The sequence below is a fragment of the Musa acuminata genome, chromosome BXJ3-1 (assembly GCF_036884655.1).
Source record: "Musa acuminata AAA Group cultivar baxijiao chromosome BXJ3-1, Cavendish_Baxijiao_AAA, whole genome shotgun sequence".
NCBI lineage: Eukaryota > Viridiplantae > Streptophyta > Magnoliopsida > Zingiberales > Musaceae > Musa > Musa acuminata.
Window position 1 is genome coordinate 9,573,852 of NC_088349.1, and position 24,411 is coordinate 9,598,262.

General features: G+C 40.1%; 3 protein-coding genes across 3 annotated transcripts; 1 reads left to right on the forward strand and 2 right to left on the reverse strand.

The window, feature by feature from the left end:
- The first annotated feature begins 2,881 nt into the window (after positions 1-2,881).
- LOC135628439 (peroxisomal membrane protein PMP22-like) lies at positions 2,882-6,979 on the forward strand. Its single transcript, XM_065135079.1, has 7 exons — positions 2,882-3,139; positions 3,265-3,363; positions 4,179-4,280; positions 4,386-4,461; positions 5,142-5,212; positions 5,298-5,383; positions 6,659-6,979. Exons 1-7 carry the CDS (start codon positions 3,068-3,070, stop codon positions 6,699-6,701), a joined length of 549 nt encoding a protein of 182 aa, XP_064991151.1. The 5' UTR covers positions 2,882-3,067; the 3' UTR covers positions 6,702-6,979.
- Positions 6,980-7,451: 472 nt separating this feature from the next.
- Positions 7,452-9,383, reverse strand: LOC135628438 (3-ketoacyl-CoA synthase 3-like). Its single transcript, XM_065135078.1, has one exon. It carries the CDS (start codon positions 8,993-8,995, stop codon positions 7,604-7,606), a length of 1,392 nt encoding a protein of 463 aa, XP_064991150.1. The 5' UTR covers positions 8,996-9,383; the 3' UTR covers positions 7,452-7,603.
- Positions 9,384-19,324: 9,941 nt separating this feature from the next.
- LOC103995215 (putative pectinesterase 10) lies at positions 19,325-21,280 on the reverse strand. The gene is made up of 5 exons (XM_065136336.1): positions 21,075-21,280; positions 20,832-21,009; positions 20,449-20,646; positions 19,747-19,985; positions 19,325-19,490 (listed from the first exon to the last, which is right to left on the reverse strand). Exons 1-5 carry the CDS (start codon positions 21,278-21,280, stop codon positions 19,325-19,327), a joined length of 987 nt encoding a protein of 328 aa, XP_064992408.1.
- Between the last annotated feature and the right edge of the window lie 3,131 nt (positions 21,281-24,411).

Here is a 24,411-nt window from a genome sequence, read left to right on the forward strand (position 1 = left end):
TAATCTAAAAATTTAAATATTACTGAGGTTTAACGTAATATATAATTAGCTTCCAAGATTGGTGTCAGTATACGTACAGCTGCATGCACGCGGCGGAGGAAAACAGGTTGTCCGTTTTTGCTACTTGATGCGTAAAATATCAATGAAGCGTGTTGTTGCAAACCACCACGATCACGCCGCACATCGTTCGTCTTCCCAGCTCGGAGCAGCAATGGCAAGTCAAAGCTGCAACAGTTCTCAACTAGTCACTGAGAAGCCAAGTCGCTGGCATGCGGCTTCCGAGGCGATCCCCCCTTCAACTCTCTGCCGGTGTAGGTGAGGTCAAGTTAACGTGATAAAAGAAGTCTGCACAACAGTAGACAAACGTCATTCCAATGTACGGCGCTCCCGTGGGGGTTATTTCAATCATGTCTTTGTGACTTTTTATGTCGTCGAGTTAGATAGAGGTGAGACCGATGGGTTTCCCCATGCCATGCAGGAGGTCTCGTGATACGTTCAGTTCTTCACACAAATCTGTCATCTAAACACGCGTGATCCAAATGGTCAAACGAGACATCACTTCACTGCATCGATTTGGGTCATTAGTGAGGAGATCATCGCACCCATCACTCGGTCCAATGCTATCGGACATACCATATATACGATTCGGTATAAATATGATATCTATATATGAAACTTAAAGTTGGATTCGGTGCATTAGTGTCGAAGATGACACCCAATCTCGCTAAAGATCGATACTTGCGCTGTACAACTCGTGAAACATAGCTCGGCTGTCTCGTCCTTTGATTCATACAGCAAAAAGATAATTTAGCGATGGAAAAAGATTTGTTCAATCATGATTCTGACGACATAGTTAATTAATGAAAACATATCTCGAGCAATAATTGTATTAATTTAATATAAAATTGTATTAAAATTTTTATTTATATCATAAAATATTCTTATATATTAAGTTCATCATGCTATTGAAACTAACTAAAATGTTTGCGAGATCTCATCGAAAATCACAATCTCAGTCTTCGTACACATTTGGGTCTCTCATTTAGTCACATCAGAGTTCCTATGTATACGACCTAAATTGATTTGAAATGATTTAGACATCACCAACATTCACTAATATATATATATATATATATATATATATATATATATATATATATATATATATATATATATATATCCAATTGATTCGATAAGTGATCTAATGACCTGAGCATTCGTTAAGTTGATATCTATTTGATAATGATAAGTTATAATAATATTGTTATAAATTTTAATTATTCAACACATTAAAGATTCAAAACCAATCTCAATCGATCTTGTCATAGGTTTAATATCGAAAAACAAGAGGTTCGATAAGGAATCTTATAAAAACTGAATCAAGCGTATGCTAAATAAAAATTTCTTTGATGCTTAAGTTAATTGAATAGAGTACGTGAAAAGTAATTTAAGATAATTTTAAGACAACATCCGAGGCCTTTTTATAGAAAACTCAATTAATTATTGAAATTAAATGAGGAATTAATCCATGTGATATTTGCATAGAATCATCGATCATTATTCGATTACAAAGGTGTCCACTGAAGCACAGAGCATTATAATTATCAAACGTAGACTTATGAAGTGAAATGTTCCGATTGACGTGCGGAGATGATTGATATATATGTTGTATCGAATCGGTCAGTGAGGCTACTATGATATCAGATCGTCCGAGTGTAAAAAAACCCTTTATCAAATATCAATCTACTTTTTTGCATGAGAGTTTAGATGGATCAAACTTGTTCGGGTTTTTGCCACCCTTAGTCGTAAGATTAGTCGTTCAATATATTAATACCCATAACTTAACCATAAGAGAACAAATCCACAACTCGATGTTTTCTTTTTCTCCATACCTCTCTCTCTATCTGATCCCAGAAACCAGGAGCAACTCCGGTCCCCAACAGGTGTGCCTGAGATTGGAGGTCGAGTCGCCCCTAAGACGGTGACGGACCGAGAGCAGTCCTTTTGCTGTGCAGGCAGGTCCACCCCTTCGTATATTATTTCTGCTTTCTTCTCCCTTTTCTCGATGTTATCTTCCCGCCAATTTCTTCTTCTCACACCATTCAACTCAGATGGGGCACATTTCACACTTTGTTGATTTCGTCAAATGTTTGAATGGAACATCGAATAAATCTTCGATTTGGAAGGATATTTTCAATTTATTTCTCAATCTCCGTTATTTGCCATGTCACCTAATCGATCATATATATATATATATAGAAAATTTTTTAAAATAATATTTTTTAAATGATCATTTTATCCTTTTATTGATTATCCTCTCGATCTTTACCCAACCTAGTATGTTAGCTATTGTTTCGTCGTCATATTTATCGGAACCCAACAAGTTGTGACGATAATACTCACCCACAATCAATGGACGATAACTCTGTGTATAATGGAAGAGATGATTAATTATCACGATAGTTAGCATGCGGAGGGGATGATCCCACGTAGTGGAATAGGGGCTAGGGTAATAGCGAACCCTCATACGAAGGTTGCGGATGACAAAAGTGACAATAGATCCGGTGAGAAAATGGGCAAAATGATTTTTTCGTAAGACCAATGTGTTATTTCAAAAATTATGTACCAAATTTTTAAAAATAATTTTTTTTCATGAATTCATCTTATATATATATATATATATATATATATATATATATATATATATATATATAAAAGGGGAATAGAATTTGCGAAGAAAAGAAAAAGGAAAGGAAAAGCAAATGGGAAATAAGATGATGAAGGGTAGTTCGCACCTGACTCGTCGTGGTCATTATGGCTTTCCCCCACCGCTTTTAATTGGATCCTTCCCCCTCGCGTTCATCACATCACATCTCACGCAGTTGACTGACTCGATCACCTACCCATTCCGTCACCTTCAAAATCCAGCCCCCCTTTCTTCCAACCTTCCTATATTCCCCGTCTTTGCTTTCCTTTTTAACTTCACTCTCTTCCTCCCCTTCCTCTTCCCAAAACCCCAACAGCCGAGAGGAAGGGCGCGCTGCTGATCCTTCTTCTGCTCCCAGATATGTCGGAGATCGTGACCGTCGCATGGCAGCGCTACCTTCAGCTACTCCAAGCCCATCCCCTGAGAACTAAGGTTGTTGTTTGTTTTCATGCCCTTCTCGTTTCCTCTGCTTCGGTCCTGCGATTGCCATGTCAAAGTTAGTGCCTTGAGATAGCGTACTGGTGTTTTACTTTGTTGGTTCCCTTGTTTCTTGGTAGGCCATCACTTCAGGGGTGTTGGCTGGGTGCAGTGATGCGATTGCCCAGTATATCTCTGGGATCCGGAAGCTCCAGTTGAGAAGGTTGCTTCTCATCGCGGTATGATATTCCAACTCTTTCGGTCGATTCTGTTTTTGGGTCGAAAATGCCTTTTTCCCTGTATCAATTTTTTGCTTTATATTGGTGAAACATTTGGCTAGATTACTGCTATTGACGTCTATGACTGATCTCGGTATAATATAAAAAGTCATGTTCCGCGAGTTATGGTCGTCAATTTTACTTTTCAGTAACTTTGGTTCGTCCATTCAAAGTGAACATATTCCAAAATCCCAAATTGTCAGTTCATCATTTTCGTCAAGACATAAGTCCAGGTTATTTTAGTCCTTATTTTGGAGATAGATGGTTGGTGTTTTTAAGGAAGATAGGATATTGATTGATTGAAATGCTGATAAGTTACAGGGAACATTAATTGGAGTAAGAAAAAGTGTACAAGATGTTCTGACATGTTTAAGGAAACCATGTGAGTCAGTTGATGTAATGGATACGAGGATAAAAAGAAAGCACGGTTCTCCAGAGTTAATTATCTTTGGATCAAGATTGGGCGTGTGCTGTTTACAACTGAAAAATAAACAAGTATGTGGAGAATTAGGCCTTCGCTTCGCAGCAGTTGGCCTTGGAGAAAGCTATTTGGGCTGAGAGAATAATATTAGATTGTTTATTTTCATATTTAGGGAAGGGAAAATGGTTTTAGTTTGATAATTGTTGACCTTGTGGTTTCTCTTTTCGTGGAAACGGTGAAAGATTTTAGCTCGATAGTTCTCGTGTACTATATAAAACATTGTTTATCTGTCAATAAAAGATTGAGTCTTGCAAATATTTTAGTTTGCATACTTAGTCTTTCAAATTTTTTGCAGCTTTATGGTTTTCTCCATTCTGGACCATTTGGTCACTTCTTTCACAAGCTCATGGAAAAAATTTTTGAGGGAAAGAAAGGAAAGGAAACTGTTGCAAAAAAGGTGTGTATGTTGCAATGCTTGTTTTTCTCTGAAAACAAAATATATAGCGAGTACCTGAGTTTGAGTAGCGTTTTTGAATTATCATCAAATACTTGATATTTTCAGGTACTGTTGGAACAGCTTACTGCCTCACCTTGGAACAATATTCTCTTTATGGCTTACTATGGATTGGTTGTTGAAGGTTTGCATTGCTATGAATTTTCCTATTTTACAACATTGTTTCGGCTAAATTTCTTTCTTGGAATTCATTCTTGTGTTATTGACAAATGCTTGTTGTCTATTGAGCCATAACCATTTGATCTTTTTGTATACAATACTTGTCCGCTGCCTGCTATGAGATGTTCAAACTATGCACTCTGTGCTTCACTGAAATTCTTTTTACTCGTCTAATTTGTTTCCTAGTCATTCGTTATTTTGTTTAAACCTTTAAATTTAGATTATGTTTTCAAATATCTTTCCTGCTGGCAGGCTCAGCCATAAGGCATTTGGCTCTTGAGTGAATAAGCTCATCTTGTTCATGTTGGATATGATGTCTTATGAAGATCATATTGGCTATTTCTTTTTCAGACCACTATATTCAATTCCCTATTCTAAATAGTAGCATTGTTAAGCTTTTACAACTAAAATTATTTGATCAGGTCAAAACTTTAGTTGCTAGATTTATCAACATACAAATGTCAGACCTAAAGAATTCTTTTGCTTATGGTTTAATTTGGAGATAATCATTGTTTGCTCTGATCCTTTCCTGCTTCAAAATTATGCACAGTGTGATGTTTTGTGGCGTAAGCTTCTGAACACATTGACTACACCAAGTAATTTAAATATGCATTTGTTCAACTTGTTGTGTTGTTCTGAGTGCAGGCAGATCATTTAGTTTAGTGAGGAGGAAAATAAGGAATGATTACCCATCTGTCCAGTTGACTGCATGGAAGGTACTATTTCCTGACAATATTTGGTTATTAGTATGCCTGACATCTCATGTGTGTGTGTTAAGTCTTATTGGGGTTTGATCTGCAGTTCTGGCCTGTAGTTGGTTGGATAAACTATCAGTATATGCCTCTGCAGCTGCGTGTTCTGTTCCAGAGTTTTGTTGCTTCATGCTGGTTCGTGTGACTCATTCCATTGAATTAAGTTTCTTATAGATCTTCTCTAATTGATTTCCTTGTAGTTATTACAGCATTAATTACTTTTTCTGATGCATGATTATGTAAATTCTTCTTTGCTGATTCATTTGAGACTCATTATAAATTCAATTGGCTTCAAATTAGCATTTGATGCTTAGAATCCTTTCTTCTCATGTGCAAATAGGAACAAAAATAGTAAGAAATATGGTTAAAATTGATGTTTAGTCTTTTCTTTGTATTCATGTTTCAGCATTTACCTGTCCTTATAATAATACCATCTTGGTGAGCATCCATGCATCTGAGGATTTTGTTGGTTTGAGTGAAAACTTTGTTGCACGAGTTATGAAAAGCTGAAAAAGGCAGTTTAGTGCCTAGGTATTCCCAGAATTGCATATATGCTGGTACACTTTTAAGTGCTGATAAAATTTTTGATCTTCAGTGTAGATCCATGCAAATAGAAAAAGGAGGAGACAGTAGATAAAATTTAAGATTTTATTCTACGATAATTGTTTTAGTTTCTCAATGTCAGTTGACAATATGATTAAGAATTATTCTGTGAAGCCTCGCTCCATTTGAGACTACTAATTATGGTGAGTGAAATGGTTGACAGTCAAGTGAGCTTACATGATAGAAGCATTTTCTTATGAGTTGCTAATGGTAACCAGAGGATGGATTGCCTGATGCCTCTGATGGTAGCTTGGATATTGGTCTTCCGGAAGTATCGAAAAGATAAGTGGAAGAGAACTCCTGAGTGCCATGTGCATTCAGCACATACATTGCTGACGGACAACAGATAACTTTTGCAAGTCCCCTTCAATGCTGCAATCAAATAGATGGATTTGCTAAATCTGGAGCATTAAGGGGCTTTGTTTATGGGCGTAAGTTTGTCCAGTAGTGGAGTTGGTCTTTTGCTAAACTATAGTATGAGAGCAGTGCCTGGTGACCATGATCTAGACTGGGTTTGAAGGGACCGTTCATATGAGGGGTCAATGGCGCTCATGGCCGAGAGTTCATTGGGTTCGCCATAGTGCCTTTGACAGTAGCCCGGAGGTCTCTCATGTTGCGATCCCTAGTGCCAACACATCATGGTTCCAAGATGCCACCTCATCATCGACATGGCTAATGCAAGCCACGCATCATATGTATTAGCATCATTCATCCATCTGCTTATCTTTTATGTGGATTTAATGTTAGTTTTATGACACATGATTTTGTCATCTGAAGCTAATGGCTACCTTGTATTGTAATATGCAGGGCTGTGTTTCTGAATCTAAAAGCAGCTGCTAAAAGGGAATGATGGGAATATTATTCATTTCCTTATTGTGCCAGTAGAACCGCTGAACTTTGGGAATCGCTGTCATCTGCTTAGACACTAGTAAGCCTTCCTTGCGGCATTATTTAGAAGACTTACGCAGGATGGAAACATTTAATATTGCTTGTTCTTCAGTAATCCTGCGTGTTATATATTAGAGCAAGTGGCCATTATCATTCTCTGTTTCTTCCATTTACCAAATTAGATGACTCGTTTCTATGTTAGAAGATGACTTGGGAATAAATTTGTCCAACTTTGCAGCATGTTGATTTCCAATGTTCACATGTTCGATGTCCTAAGTATGTCTCACTGCTCTTCGTCGATGGTAATGATCATGATTTAAGCCAAAGTGAGGCTGTTCATAAATTGCTCCTTCCTTTTTCCTTCCCGGAGAACTCGTTACTCTCCCTAATATATTATCTTAGTGGGGTTATCGATTGGGTTATTTATGCCGGTGCTTCTTGCTCTCCCTTGCCCCCCATTCAAATCCTTAGGATCGAACTCGAATCTTATATCTGTCCCTCTCCTGCTTAATAAATAAGGTCGAGCATATGCATAAATAGTGCAGTATAGCAAACCCAAAAGGTTGGCACATTTGTCATGTACTCGCGCAGGACGCATGCATTTAATCCATTTCAGTGAGATGATCCCATGCCACAGGATTCCACCTTGATTGCGAGACCACCGTAGCAACTACGACACTTGTTCTCAGGAAAACCTTATGATATATTATTCTTCAACTCTCTTTTAAGGACATATTATGTGCTACGATAACGATGAGATACGAGCTAAGTAGTAGAAGGACAGTTTGTATCTTCGGATGACAGCAGCAGAAGCGACTGTACGAATGGAAGAAGAAAGAAGATAGGACGGCGGTGCAGTGCTGCTCACGCCTCGTTGACCCACCCAAATTTGTCCATGAAGGGGTTGACTAAGGATTGTGGAGGGTAGGCTTGGATTGAGTCCTCCCACGCCCCTCCATCCTCCAGGTCTCTCAGCACCTCCCACAGGCAGCTGTTGCACTTGAACCCCGCTCCGAAGCTGAGCATCAAGACCCGGTCCTTCCTCCTCAGCCGCTTCTTCGCTTCCATGTAGCCCAGCACATACCACAAGCTGCTGGCGGAGGTGTTCCCCCATCGGTGCAGCGTCATCCTCGCCGGCTCCACGTCGTACTTGTTTAGCCCCAGGGCACTACCCACTGCATCAATCACCGCCGCGCCCCCGGTGTGCAGACAGAAGTGCTCGACGCCCGACTTGAAGTTCACCCTCACCGCCGTCCCGGCGTAAGCCTTCGTCTCCTTCGACCGCCGCAGCATGTGGCGGAGCCCCCGGATGACGTAAAGCGCAAGCTCTCCCACCGGTAGCACTTTGGGCGCCAGAGTCTGGAGGTTCTCGGTGAAGGCCCGCACCGCTACCTTAGGAAGGTTCTTACTGAGGTGAAAGCCGACGCGACCGTCTGTATCCTCGTTCTGCATGGCGCAGCTGTATGCGTCGTCGTTGGCCCCACTGTGCGCCCGGACCAGGCATTTCAGTCTCATCTTCGCTCGGTGCTTCAGCGACGGATCGTTCGTTAGCATGAAGGAGCAGCCGCCGGAGCGGAAAAGGCAGTTCCCGAGCATCATGGACTTGTCAGTGCCGCAATACCAATTGGGGGCGATGGACTCGGACGTTATGACGACGGCGAGCGTCCTCTTACGGGTCTCGAAGACGTTGTTGACAAGGTCGATGGCAATGGGGCTCGCGCTGCACCCCATTCCGGACAGGTTGAAGGTCTTGACGCCCTCCCTCATCTTGTAGCGATTGACGATCCTCGACGTCAGGGATGGGGCCGGAGCGAACATGGAGATGTTGACGACCAGCACGTCGACGTCACCGGGAGAGATCCCTGTTCGGTGGAAGAGCTCGTCGAGGGTACTGTACATGCAGTCGTCCACCTCGTCGTCGCAGTCGTTGAGGGTGGGGCTCTCCTCCCTGCCCTCGATGATGCTCCGTGGGCCGTACGTCTCCTCGCTGATGCCGGAGTTGACGACGACCTTGAGGAGGAACTTGTAGTCAGGCATGCTCAGTCTCTTGTTCCTTTTGATGACGTCGCTGCAGAGCTCGGTGGAGAGCTTGCGGTCGTCGGAAGGCTTGTAGCAGACATAATCAAGGAGATAACAGTTTTGGTTCCTCCGACAATCGAAGGCCTTCCACAAAAAGGACAAAGAGGAGTACAGAAAAAGAACAGTGGCGATCATCCACAAGAGCTCCATGGCATCAACCGACAGTACTGTATGCATGACAGTAGCAAAGAGAGGAAGAGTTAGAGATCGATCAGTCTGACTCCTCCTTGCTGTCGAGAGGTGCTGAAGAGTTATTTGTAGTGAATTGCTTCAGAGAGAGCTGCTATAAATGCATAACCATCATCTCCAACTTCCCCACCAAATTTTCTTAGATCACTATTAGTTTAACACAGAGAGAGAGAGAGAGAGGAGGGCAGCGAGAGCATTAGTTGATGTCACGAGAGGGAGAGAGAGGTTGGTGATGGAAGGTGATCGAACAACCAACTGCCGTGGAAACACCCCCGCGGTGGACTGAGATCCAACTTGGTCTACGCTTAAAATACACATGGCCATGCATAAGACAAGATCTGAGAGGGACACCGGAGGTTTGCCATGGCACTTCTCTCTCGATCTTCTCAGCTTTTGGTAGTAACATAACAGTTCTAGTTGACGTGTGGATTAGTCTGCTTGTGAAAGCGCCTCTACGCCGTTTGTTCATATTCAATCTCGTACTGTGCATTGGAGGATGTGAGCAAAGGAAATCTTTTGGTGATATAAATCTTCTTTTCCTACCCACATAATTCCTTGCGGTGGGCCATCCTGCCTTGGTGGCAAATCGTACCCATAAATTTTACGACTTCATCAACTGATTGTCCTGTCAAAGTTCGTCATCGTTTTACACGACACGCAATACAGTCACTGTGGATTTGGGTTAGGTTATTTTCTATTCCTTATATTCCGAGTTCTTGCTATCTAATTCTTTATGTTTTCTTAAATCACAAGAAAATTTCACTATATCAGACGCTCATATGGATTCAAACATGAGGTCTCTGATATGTTCATTTAATTATTTATATTTTTATGAATATAAATATAAATATAATTATTTATATTTGTTTAAGAAATTTGCGCCAACCATTGTGTAAAGGAGAACAATCAAAACTCCCAACATCGATCCATGGACTTAATCGTACTGACTTAATAGTCACGATATATTTGTTCGTTAACAACAATTTTACGTTTGTCCATAAAGGTCAAAAAGAAAACTTAGCTGATGATGGCTGGCTTGGTAAGGCGTGTCGATCATTCACTGGCTATCTAAAGAAATGACTGCCTTCACCACGGACTCCATTCTCCGACAAGGTCATTGATTTGCCATAACAATGTTGTCCGAGAACTGAACGTACTAATGAATGGGATTTGACGCCACGAAGACTAAATCAACATATTGGGGGACAATTGATATTATCGTGAAAAAGAAATTATATTTTTCTTAATATCTCGATAATATGTTATAATAATTTTAATAATTTTAAATTATAAAACTATGATAATATATTATCATGATTCAATCAATAATAAGGATCAGAAGATGATCTCCTAAAATGATTTAGATGAATATTTTATATCTATTATTGATTAAAAAAATATAAAATTATCATATTTTATAATCTTATAAACTCTTACACACTATTAATAAAAAATTATGTTAGGCTTTTTTTTATGGTATTGGAGCAATAATTGTTTTAACTTTTTTTATCTTTGATCCTCTCTCTTGCTACTATTTCTTTGTATCTCATCCTTCGCAGTGGTAGAAGGTATCAACATAACTTGTATTGAGTTTTCTGCTCTAAGAAGCCTATCTTTCTTGTAAGCTACTTCGAGTCCTTTATTCTATTATTCCCAACTTCTTTAGGTGTGAACATACTCTTGTCTTCATTAACATTACGGTCCAAACTCATCTTAAACTCCCATCCACAAACTATATCTCTTCATATACTTAATTTTATTTTTTTTAATCGATTATAATATTATAGGTTATGTAGATGATATCATCACTTGTCCTCTATAAATTATTAGAGAGAATAATCTTAAAATTGTCAATCCTAAATGTATTTTTATCAAAATCATATTCTTAAAATTACTATCAGTGTCTCTCTGCTCTAATTATTTTTTAATAAAAGATAATGACAGAGGCATATATGCAAATCTAATATTCATCCTTTCGTATATTTTTCGAGTAAGAATTCTCTTTGTTGCTGTCCGATAACACATGTTGATCTATCGCCGGTTGCGGACTTCAAGCCACCGAGATCACTATACTACATGTTAGTGTAAACACCTTTAAGCCGAGGCCTCGGGGCCGACGCGACTCAGTTTGGGGGTCCGGATGTCGGGGATCTCGGGCGGCATCCCTCGGGGTCTCTCGGCGATCGAGCACGGTGGTTCGGGTCGGGAGGTCGGGTCGGGAGGTTAGGTCAGGAGGTCGGGTCAGGAGGAAGCTCCGCCACAGCGCCGGGAAGAGGCGACACCGTCTCGCACCTGCACATAGGTCAGGCCGGGAGCTCGGCCCGACCCCTCCGACGATCAAGTTAGCGATGTGGAGAGGGTTTTGGAGGAAGAGATGCCTCAGAGTGTGTTGTGCTTATGTTTGTGTTCCTCCCCCTGTTCGTTTAGAACTCTGGGGTATTTATAGATGAGTTTGATGTTACCTGATGTGGCTGTTTGTAGGAGGCAGGCTGATAGCGTCTGACATGGGGTTGGCGTGGCATGAAGAACCAAGCCTGAGTTAGGTGTTAATGCCGACTTCCTCGGGCAGTGTGTTGTCTAGGCATGGCTGACGTCATGGCGTGTCACATCGCCATTTTTACCCTTATCATATTCCCCTCCCCCCCCCCCCCCCCCTCGAAAGGAGCTATGCGTCGGTTGTTGTATGAGAGGAGTCCGATGCATGGCTTCTGTCTTCAGACGGGCTGGCCGCGCGGACGAGGTCTTGGGGAACATGGAGCCGAAGGGCCGAGGAGCATAACGCAAGCGGGCTGGCCGCGCAGGTGTGTCCTGGGAGGCACGAAGCCGAAAAGCCGAGGAGCACGACGCAGGCGGGCTGGCCGCGCAGGCGTGTCTCGGGAAATGGGGTCGAGGAGCCCAACTCAGTCGGGAAGCCAAGCAGAGGTTATGGCCTCGGACAACGTGCGATCGAGGAACACGGTGCAGACAGGCAGGACGCGCAGGCGTGGTCTCGGGCAATATGTAGCCGAGGAGCACGACACAGGCGGGCTGGCTGCGCAGGTGTGTTTAGGGTCATGGGGCCGAGGAGCACTACGTAGGCGGGCAGGCCGCGCTGAGGTGGACCCGGGCAGTCCATGGCCGAGGGGTTTAGATTTAGAAGGGTTTAAGCCGGGGCCAACCGCGAGCCGAAAAGGGGGTCAGGCAGATACTGAACTTTCACTCAGAAGAGACTAAGGCGGGGCTTAGATTTCTTTTCATGAGTACATCGGGTAGCCACCGCGGTGCTAGTCATAGGTGCCCAGCAAGCCAATCACGTGAGTGATGACACGTGTGACTTGATACAGAATCTTTTTACTTATTATATTTTGGCGTATATCACTTTATAACTATTGCATAAATGCATACATATATTGTGATGTCATTGGATTTGTGCAATGGGAATCGGATCGTGATGAGATCATGATAATGAGATCGATTCACCTTTAAACACATATCCTAAATGATCCCGGTCATAGGTTATTCGAGAGGGACATCGTGATAACCGGATAGACTGGTGTGCTGTATACCCGTCCATATGATGGATGCAGCTGGTCTCATAGCTGCTCGTGTAGGGACACTAGGGATACAGTACATGTGCTCATTGGAGAATGAGTTCACTGATTGATCCGCTTACGGAATGCTGGATGGTTGATGATGCCTTATTGTCAGACAGCGATTCCGTAGTCCTAGTGGTGTATCTGGTCCTTAGACTTGAGACACCAAGGATGTTCTGTATGAGTGCTCCACTCTTTGATATCAGACTTATAGGTTTGGTTGTCCCAGATCTAGTACAGCTGGTCATTGGGAGTGGTAGTCGACCTTACGAGGGCTATTGAGTGTCGATAGAGGATCATCCACTCTCGGCGTCATGAGAGGAATATCTCATGTGTTCTTGCTCAGACAAATCCCTGGCCAGGGTCATTCGGGTTGAGAGAGAAAAAGTTCTTTGGGAGAATCCGATTAGAGCGAGACTCAAGTAGAAACCGTATGGGTCTGACAACACCATGCTCGATATACGGTCTCTAGGATATTAGATTGATGAGGGATTATAGGTACACGGTAACTGAGGACAGACAGGTCCAATGGATTGGATTCCCCTGTATCGTCTGGGGACTACGGCGTAATGGCCTAGTACGTCCATAGTCGATGAGTCAAGTGAATTATTACAGAGATAATAATTCACTGAGTTAGAAGGAGTTATGACGGGTATGACTCACGGCCAGCTCGATATTGGGCCTAGAGGGTCACACACATATGGTAGGTATTGCGATGAGTAGAGGTTCGGATATGAGATATCCGACGGAGCCCTTGTCTTATTGGATGCAGATCTAATACCCACTAGGGGAGGACCCATTAGGGTTTGATAGGGGACCTCTATAAATAGGAGGGATTCAGAGCCTCATAGGCTAGTTTTTTTGCTTGCCTTTTCTATTCTCCTCTTCCTCTCCACCTCAGATCAGGCCTGGAGTTTTTGAGGAGCGTCGCCGCAACCATGCTATATGGATCACCGCTAGAGAGGAGGACGCTTGATCTCCTTCACCCTCTCCTAAGGATCTGCAAGGAAACAGGGATATACGATCTCCCTAGGTAACACAATCTACTCTATACGTAGTTTCATGTTTTGCAGATTTTTGCGCACCAATCTTCGCATGACGATGAACATCTTTTTGGGAATCGGGGATTTTGTTTTCTTGTTCTTCCGCTGCGCATGTGATGTCGCCCCCATGATTTCCCAACACGCGGATGCTTGGCCTCTCTTATGGAGCCCGCGGTCGGAGGTCGTCCCTTCTCCTCGCGGTCGCCCAGGCCTCCGCTGAGATGTATCGGTTAGCCTACTGGAGCATCTCCGGCACCGCCGTGGGAGGTCGCTCCGCGAGGGACCAGAGGAATCTGGAAGGTCGCAAGCCTATCATAAATGCCTGCACTAACAGAGAGAGGTGAGTGTCTGGTAAGCATCGGATTTGCATGGCAAAGCGATCCACGAAATGTGAGAGGGGCTCGTCCTCTCTTTATTTGAGTCCGAGGAGCAGTGCTGCGGAGGGCTTTGGCCGGGCATGGGCTACGAAGTGGAGCTCGAAGTCCTCGACGAGCTGGCCGAAGGAACTGATAGTTTCGGTCTTCAGGCCGCCGTACCATGTGCAGGATGGACCCCTCAGGGTCGTGGGAAACGCCCTGCACATTAAAGCGTCAGACGTTCCATACAGTGACAGTTGGGCACGGAAAGCGGCGACATGGACCGCTGGGTCAGTGGAGCCGTCGTATGCGTCCAGAGAAGGGAGCTGGAAGTTCGGGGGAACAGCGTGATCTCGTATCTCTGGTGCGAACGAAGATCCTCGGTATGTGTCCACCCCGAGCTCTCCCTTCGAGTTGTGAAACTCCTTCTCTAGTTCGTCGAGCCGCTGCCAAAGAAAGCGTAGCTGGGCTCGCAGGGAGTTCGATGAATCCGGAGATAATACCTCGGGCTCTGGGCGGTCGCTCGGGTTTGTCCTTACTAGATCCCCGAGTGGGGTCGGTCTGACCTGAGGAGAAGTGGAAGGCTCCAGAAGCGTCATGTGGGCCCGAGCGGGCAGCTCTTGTTGCCGTAGCGATTGGGTCGCTGACGGGTGCAGCGGATGAGGAATAAGCGGGATAATGGTTTGCACCATACCCATCAGAGCTTGGACTTGAAGAGCGAGGGCCTGAAAGGCCTCGGGTGATACCGGCGAAGGGACGCTCGGGGTGCCCTCGGGCGGAAGCAGATCCGAGTTGTCGGATGAACGCCAGTAGCGTTCCGAGGTCGCGGGGAGGTCGTCAGCCCGCGGCCCGTCACTCAAGGGACGCACGGCCTGCGCCCCTGCTAAGAACGATCCCTCGGTAGGGTGTTCGTCGGGATCAGTCTAAGGATCCCTCGACATTCGGGCCCTCCTTCTAGCGCCAAAATGTTAGTGTAAACACCTTTAAGCCGAGGCCTCGGGGCCGACGCGGCTCGGTTTGGGGGTTCGGATGTCGGGGATCTCGTGCGGTGTCCCTCGGGGTCTCCCGGCGGCCGAGCACGTTGGTTCGGGTCGGGAGGTCGGGTCGGGAGGAAGCTCCGTCGCAACGCCGGGAAGAGGCGACACCGTCTCGCACCTGCACACAGGTCGGGTTGAGCTGGCCGGGAGCTCGGCCCGACCCCTCCGACGATCAAGTTAGCGATGTGGAGAGGGTTTTGGAGGAAGAGATGCCTCCGAGTGTGTTGTGCTTGTGTTTGTGTTCCTCCCCCTGTTCGTTTAGAACTCTAGGGTATTTATAGATGAGTTTGATATTACCTGATGTGATTGTTTGCAGGAGGCAGGCTGATAGCGTCTAACATGGGATTAACGTGGCGTGAAGAACCAAACCTGAGTTAGGTGTTAATGCCGACTTCCTCGGGTAGTGTGTTATCCAGGCATGACTGACATCATGGCGTGTCACATCATCATTTTTACTCTTATCACTACCACTTCTTCGTAGCTGTTCCCTAACCATTGCTGATTACCTCTTTCTGCTAGGCGGTCTTCGTCGATCCTCAACGATCCTTTGCTGATCTATCACCGTCCCAATCCTCCACTCCCTTCTCTGCTATGACCTATTCAGCTTCCATGCTTTAGACCAGGCCTGCTACTTCCTCGGCCCTCTTCGTCGCTGCCGCCCTTCTGACCTTTACTCCTTCCTCTTGTTTTCCTCCTCTCGTGCTATGGTTATCCCCTGCTCTACCCTTCCTCGCCTCTCTTTGCGGCCACCGCTAATCGAAGAATTCCCCTTTCTCGCTGTCCGACGACAGTAATCCCTCCTCTCCCGGCTGTCAGTTTTCTCCCCTATTCAGTGGTCCATCTTCTCGATAGCAATTTCTCAGTCGATCGGCCTGCGGCTTTCTCCACCCAGGACCATGCCACTGCCACCATCACCCGCGACTCCGTCGCCACCCTCACCGCCCTCGGTGCTAAAGGCCGGTGGTGCTCCTGCAACATCTTCTCCCTGAACTGCCAGGTGGACATTTCTCTGATCTGCTACTGCTGCTGCCACTGCAGTAGTTTGGAAACAAATTGCAGGGGAAGATGTTGCAATAACAGCGAGAGGTGCCACTGCCGGTGGTACTTTTATTTTTTCCTTAATAAAAGTATATTTAAAGTCAATAATATTATTATACTGATCTCTATAAGTGTTCTTCTTACCTTATCGGATAGTGTTAATCTTAGTTACGCCATTGAGTATCGTCAAGTTGTTGATAATCTATAATATTTGATATTCACTCATTCAAACATTGCATATACATTAAATAAATTATCTCAATTTATACACAACCCTACTTCCAACCATTAGATCACTGTTAAATATCTTCTCCAGTACTTAAAAGGGTGCAATTAATCATGACTTATTTCTCCAAATGATCTTTCCTCTATTGCTTCATGCATTTTTTGGACATCTACTAGTGGTTATGTTATATTTCTTGGTCACAATCCAATCTCAAGAAAAAAATACTCTATTATAAGATTTTCTATGGAGGTTTATAATCGAACAGTTATTTCTATAACTGTTTACCATTGTTGGATTCAATTGTTGCTATACCAACTATTTATCATATTTTTTGATCCTCCATCTATGTATTGTGACAATATCGAAGTAACATATGTATGTGCTAATCCTGTATTTCACTTTTGAATGAAGCATATAATCATCGATTTTTACTTTGTTCGTGAGAGTAGATTCATGACCCAATTGAGTTCTACAGTAGTGGTTGCAATGGCACTGTATTCAGCTTCAGTTATAGATCGTTCAATTGTCTTTTGCTTCTTAGAACTCCAAGTGATTGGATTTACACCAAAAAAGATAATATACCCCAACGTGAATATTTTGTCATCAAAATTCCCTAGCCAATCAGCATCAACAAAGGCATGAAGATGAATGAGGGAGTGTTTATGGAAAAAGAGGCAGAGTCCCGTGAAAATATCGCAAAATTCATTTGACTATAGACCAATGCATAGTAGATAGCCGATACATAAATTATGATAATTTATTGATCGCAAATGAGATATCTAGATGGGTGAAAGAAAAGTACCATAAAGAGCCAAGGACTTGGCGGTATTGAGTTGGGCCCGTAACAGGGCTTCCATCATATAATTTGAGTGACTCACTAGTAGACATAGGAGTTGTAACTGTTTTTGCATCTTGCATGTTCGTCTTTGATAATAGATCTTGAATATATTTTCTTTATGATAGAAAGAGTCCTGAATATGTATATGTTGCTCCCACTCCCAAAAAATAGCTCAAGATTCTTAGATCTTTAAGGGAGAATTGATCTACTAAATACTTGAGAAATACCTTGATATCCATAAGATTGTTGCCAATGACAATAATATCATCCACATATACTAGAAGATATATTATATTACCACTTTGGGGATAGAGAAATAGGGAGGTATCAGCCTTAGAGTGATAAAGTTAGTTGATATCAAAAATGAAAGTTTGGTGTACCAAGCTCTTGAAGCTTAAGGAAGTCCATAAATAACTTTTTGTAGTTTATAAACATGCCTTGGACACTGAGGGTAGATAAAGCTAGGAGGTTATTGCATGAAGAAATCGTCAGTTAGGGTCCCATGTAAAAAGGCATTGTTAACATCGAGTTGTCATAAATGCTAGTCTTATGAGATGGCTAAACTCAGAATAAATCGGATTGTTGTGGGCTTAACAACGGGACTAAATATCTCTGTGAAGTCAACACCAGGACGTTAATGAAACCCATTAGCCACTACGTGCTTTATATCTAGCAATGGATCCATCTAGGTTCTGCTTAATTCGAAAGACGCACTTACACTCGATGATATTTTATGTGGGATGAGAAGGTACAAGGGTCCATATAGAATTATGGAGGAGGGCATCATATTTTTCACACATGGATTTACACCAATATGGAGATTTATGGGCTTGCGTAATTGTGGTAGGTTCATTAGTCTCTAATGAGGATTTTGTGATAGCATATAGGACAAGAACTTATCGTAGTTTAAAGATACCACTTTTGGAGCGTATTGTCATTGGATGTCCAGGGGCTATAGGGTGTGTTATAGGTATGGGCGGTGGAAAGGCATAACATAGGTTGGGGTAGGCTGAGAGACAGTGTCATTGGTCCTAGGATAGGATAAAGATAGTGGTTGTGTTTGGCATTACTTCAATAGTAGGGGAACCTTGTGAAGAAGGGAGAGACACAATGGAGGGAGTAAGGAACTGTTGAATCGGGAGAAGAAGAGAGTATGGATCTGTTATGGGAGACTCGGTTGATGGGATCAACGGGTTACTCCAATGATATATATATATTTTTTAGAATAGGTCGCATAGTAGGAGACTTTTTGAGATTCGGATTCGTAGCATTGAAAGGCATTACGTTGAAAAGAGTATCCAATGAAAATGCAAGACTTAGATTTTGATGTTATTTTATATGAGGTATATGAACATTTGAGTTTTTGAAAGTTTTTGAAAGTTTAGGAATTTATAAAATAATTTTTCAAATTGTGATTCGTAGTAGAGGATTGAAGTGATGAAAGTTCTCAACCAAAGTCGTCATTATCGGAGTAAATTCTAGACCAACATTCTGAAGTTGGTAAGTTGGTAAAGATGGATGGATACTGTTGCTTCTGTTGAACGAGGTAAATAACCGAGCTAGCACTTATGCCTCTATACATGCTTGATGCTCTTGTTGTTGACCAACAATGATAAGGAAGTGATTTGTTCTGTCAACCTGCCTTTAAACATCGTTGATATATATGGCTGGTGGCATTCTCTCAGTGGAATGGAATGCTAGGAAAGAAAGTGCTTTTTCACACTAAAAATTATATTATCATTGTTAGACCAGTAATGTTTTATAGAATAGATTAGAGTGCTTATTGTTGTGTTGATTCGGTAAGTGATAAAATGAGGAATCGTACCATCTAAGATGGTATATGATTGGATGATGGCAAAATCTGAGTGTTTGATATTGTAGAAATCTAAGTATTTACTAGTAGAAACTATATATAAAGATTTAAATATTAAAATAATATAATTTTATAGAGTTTGATGACGATAAAATATTTATGTATTTCGAGTAATTAAGACTTTTCAGCTTTATTATTATTGTTGCTTTTAAATCATAACTTAGCAAATGTCTTCCTCCATTGATCATCAACTCACGCCAGAAAAAGATCAAGAAAGCCAGAAATTTTCTTATTTATCAGCTTCCAAAAACAACAAAGGCAAACCACACAGTGGATGGGATAGAAGCTACCGTAAGTTGCAATTAGTGATAAGGGGGAACGAGATGTGTGCACCCTAATCAAGTGGAGGCTGTGCCTCGAGCCATCCTTCCCCATCAATATATGAAATATCAATGAACTTCTTCAGCTCATCGTCACTCAGCTGCTTCTCCCACGTCACTCTACCTGAGAGGTCTGATCCTGGTCCTGTGCATCCCGATTCTGCAAACGTTACAACACCTCTGATGTACAAAAAAAAAAAAAAGAAGATAAATTCAGATTAACAGTAAAAAATTGCAATGAATAACATACAAAAATAATGTCGTAAGTCTCGTGCAGTAGATCCATTTTTTTTTCTTGTGATAAACTAAAATCGAACGTAAAAATGTCACTTGATTACTTGCTAAGAAACCTTAGAAAAATCAATTATAATTAGTAATAGATCATCTTTTTTCGATAAATAAAAGTTAAACATAGAAATACCATTCGTTAACTTACTCGTAACCTTTAGAAAACCAAATATACCATCCTTCTGGAACAATGATGGCTGACATGAAGGTATGGTAAAATATCACCCTCGAGTAGTGTTTCCATGCCCTCCCCAAGTAAGTTGCTTGAGGCCCTGAGATGGTGCACCACTTGAACACGAAGCCACTATTGTCACTGGCATTGTTTCGCCCTTGAGCCGTCACATATCCTGGCTTCTCAAGGCTTTTAACTGTTGATATCTTGCATCGCTGCGTGACCCACAACAATTTGATCAGACACAACATATGAAACTATAAATCATGTTTCATGCATGTTTTATTTGATTAGTAGGTCGATTTAAAGAGCTATTTTCGAAAATTGTAGGTCAAAACTTCCAAATTTAATAGATATAATAGAACATATGAAACTATAAATCATGTTTCATGCATGTTTTATTTGATTAGTAGGTCGATTTAAAGAGCTATTTTCGAAATTTGTAGGTCAAAACTTCCAAATTTAATAGATATAATACCAACATATTTCAATCTGAAAAGTACACAATAGAAGGAATAAATTGAAGATAAAGGAGGCTTATACGAGCAATTGTTATTAAATGAGAAAACTAGGAGAGTATGTACAGAGTACGTATCATTAGGACATGCATTATTTATATTTGCATGTCGAGTCGGATCGATATAATTTAGACATGATCTAAAATTATCAAAATGATACCTCGTAAATAGATTGGCCATATCCGAAGATGAAGTCGGTCACACCTTCGATGTAGCAACCCTTGAAGTAGTGTCTTCCAAGCGTATCAGCGAGAGTGTCTTGAAACCCAATGAAGCTGCAATAGTAGAAGGCAGACTTGTCTCCAAAAATCCAAGCGGCCACCGCGGGGGTCAGTTTGGCGAATCCATTGTACGTATTCTGCATCAAATATAGACTCATCAAATCGTTCGTTTGAACTCCTAATCCATGCACATAAACCTGTTTCGTCGATTATTACAGTAGAATGATTAGATCGCTTCACGGCCATGAACAGTATATGGATTGATTTGTATGCTTGTTTTAGCTACTCGGGCCAGAGACTGTGAGATATAGATCAGTGAAACCTTGAAGGTTATCCTCTTGGCAACAAAGTTGGAGGCATATGACGTGAAGGTTGCACTGGAGTTAGTGTCATGGCCACTGGAGTCGCCGTTGTAGTCTCCCCACTCGATGGACGTCGTCTGAGCTCCATCTCCTTCCAGTACGACGTAACTCTTGGTGCTCTTCACGTTCACCTTCTCCCTGCTTACCCCACCGCATGAACGACCAGCTCTTTCAAGGTATAAAGCAAGGGAAGGAGAACCTACCTGTAGACGCCAGCAGCGACGTGAATCTTCGTCCACTTGTTGTTGTTGTCAGGAACGGATTCGATCGCGTGCTGAATGCTCTTGAAATCGCCACCGCCCTCGAGGTTGACGACGATGGTTCTCGCGATGGAGGCAGCTGCAATGGCCACAGGAGCACGTAGTGAAACGAAGGAGAGGAAGAGGACGAGCCACCTCAATTGGAGCATTTGGAAACACGTATATGCAAGCGAGAAATGGATCGGCAGCGGAAGGGAATACTACTTAGTGTGGATACAGTGAGAGAAATGCCACCTCAATTGGAGCATTTGGAAACACGTATATGCAAGCGAGAAATGGATCGGCAGCGGAAGGGAATACTACTTAGTGTGGATACAGTGAGAGAGATACAGTTGTAAAAATCTTTCTGTTACTATTCTTTTGATTTGGCAATTTCGCTGCAATTAAAAAATCTGAACTCTATCTTAACAGAAGAAAGAGAATTTGAATTCCATTTGGTGCATTGCGTAAATGTAACTAAGTGAGTTTTTCTAAGGATAAAAGAGTTTTCAATTCTTTATGTTAGGAGAAAAATTGCATATTGCAAAGCTGAAGAATATGCATATATAATAAAATTAGAGTTAATATTTGTCAATGACATTGGAAGTCAAATTTATATTAATATTTTTTCTTTTCGGATTAGTATTTATAGGGAATATAAGATCAACTAACAATCAATGATATTCTCTTATCTATTAATTGATTTATTTCCTAATAAGGAATGTGATTTTTAGGATGTAAATAGTTTCTATTTTATTTTTGTGTGTAAACCATAAGAAATGAATATTATATTTTTATTTTCATGTGTGAAAGTAAAATAAAAATAAACTAAAAATAAAAATAAATTATTACTTACCATCTCATCCTTTCTTATATAAAAGGGGCTCCTTCTCCATCCTAATCAACTTTGATTCATGTTTTGAAATCTTTGATATTATGATTGTTATAATTTTATGATGCATAATAATATTTTAATTTTAAAATTTTATTATTAATAAATAATTATAATTGATTTGTGATGTTAGAATGATTATTTAACTTATAATGATTTCGCTTCAGTGAATCTCATGATTGATTTAATTATTAAAATTCTTATTTTTGAATTACCATAAAAGTTTTAATTTATTTAATTAGATATATCTATATTTCAAGAATTATGTATGAATTTTTATGATTTAATTAATTTTAAATTTAAGATCATGTATTTAAATTCTTTAATTCATATATTTTAATTACTCTTTAATAATTTAAAATATTAAAATTTAATTTGATATGATTAGTCTAATTGGGGTCTAACTTGAGATTATATATATATATATATATATATATATATATATATATATATATATATATATATATATATATATATATATATATATATATATATATATATATATATATATATATATATATATATATATATATAGTGGGAGTGAGACCGTTGTACAAAACTTTCTGCTGTTCTTCTTCCAATTTGACATTTTCGCTGCAACTAAAAATCTGAACTCTATCTTAACAGAAGAAAGAGAGTTTGAATTACATTTGGTGCATTTGTTGCATAAATGTAGCCAAGTGAGTTTTTGTAAGGATAAAAGAGTTTTCAATTCTTTATGTTAGGAGAAAAGTTGCATGCATAGTTGAAGAATTTGCACATATAAGAAAATTAGAGTTAATATCCGTCCATGACATTGAAGGTCAAATTGATGTTCGTAGTGCCTCTAAATAACCGGTGGAAGTAACAGAGAAAATATGTATTCTTTTTCTTTTCAAGTTCTTAAGTAAGTATGATTAGTATTTAGTAGCATTAACTTGGGATTATTACAAGGATATATATATATATATATATATATATATATATATATATATATATATATATATATATATATATATATATATATATATATATATATATATATATATATATATATATATATATATATATATTATTGACATCTTGGCCAGTCCAACACAGTCAAAACCATTGTGTGTAGAAATGTTTGATATGTGTTTGAGATTAAAATATTATGCTCTTGATGTAAAAATACGGTGCTTTTAAGATTGAAATGTTACTTCTAAGGTGTCACTACATAAAGATCGAGAGAGATTTTTCGATCCGATTCCTCCGATATTTAAATTAGTAATTTGAGATCTCCAAATGTAGGTTTGAATAGTTTAAAAAAAATCTCTTATATTGGGTTTAAGTTTTTTATACCTTCCTAAAGAAAGGGAGTTTGTGATTGCTTTCTTCATCATAATAGATTAGAAAGAAGCTTCTGATTGTCTTTTGGATGAGAAGAAAGCTTATTATTTTTTTTTTTTATAATAATGGATGAGAAAGAACCTCGTAATTGTCTTCCTTATTATAGTGGACAAGAAAAACGATTTTATTTTCTTGCTTTTAATGTGAGTGGAGGGTCATTTAGATCTCAAGTGATAACCACTTGTCAGCTGATAATAGATTTCCTACCATTTGTTCTTTTCAAAAATATGCTTCGGGGCACTTGCAAAAGAGGCTCGAAACGTGTCGTTTAGTTCATCCGACATAGGAGCGTTCGAAATCTCATCTTGCGAGTTAGGTTTTATTTCCATCAATGTGTTAATCATTTCTTATCTCATCACACCGGGTGTTTCCTATAATCATCAATATTTTTTCTCTTTAACATAAATTAATTACTATAAATAATTTATTATTTTATTTAAATTATTAATTTTCTTGTTTATGTAGTATGGTTAAGAAAATGATTAAAATTGATTTCCTTAATCATATGTAAGTTAAAAAATTATCAATAATTAATTTATTAATTGATTTATTTCCTAATAAGGGATGTGATTTTTAGGATGTAAATAGTTTATATTTTATTTTTGTGTGAACCATAAGAAATGAATATTATATTTTTATCTTCATTTGTGAAAGTAAAATAAAAATAAACTAAAAATAAAAATAAATTATTACTTACCATCTCATCCTTTCTTATATAAAAGGGGCTCCTCCTCCCTCCTAATCAATTTTAATTCATGTTTTGAAATCTTTGATATTATGATTGTTATAATTTTATGATGCATAATAATATTTTAATTTTAAAATTTTATTATTAATAAATAATTATAATTGATTTGTGATGTTATAATGATTATTTAACTTATAATGATCTCGCTTTAGTGAATTTCAAGATTGATTTATTTATTAAAATTCTTAATTTTGAATTACCATAATAGTTTTAATTTATTAAATTAGATATATCTATATTTCAAGAATTATATATGAATTTTTATTATTTAATTAATTTTAAATTTAAGATCA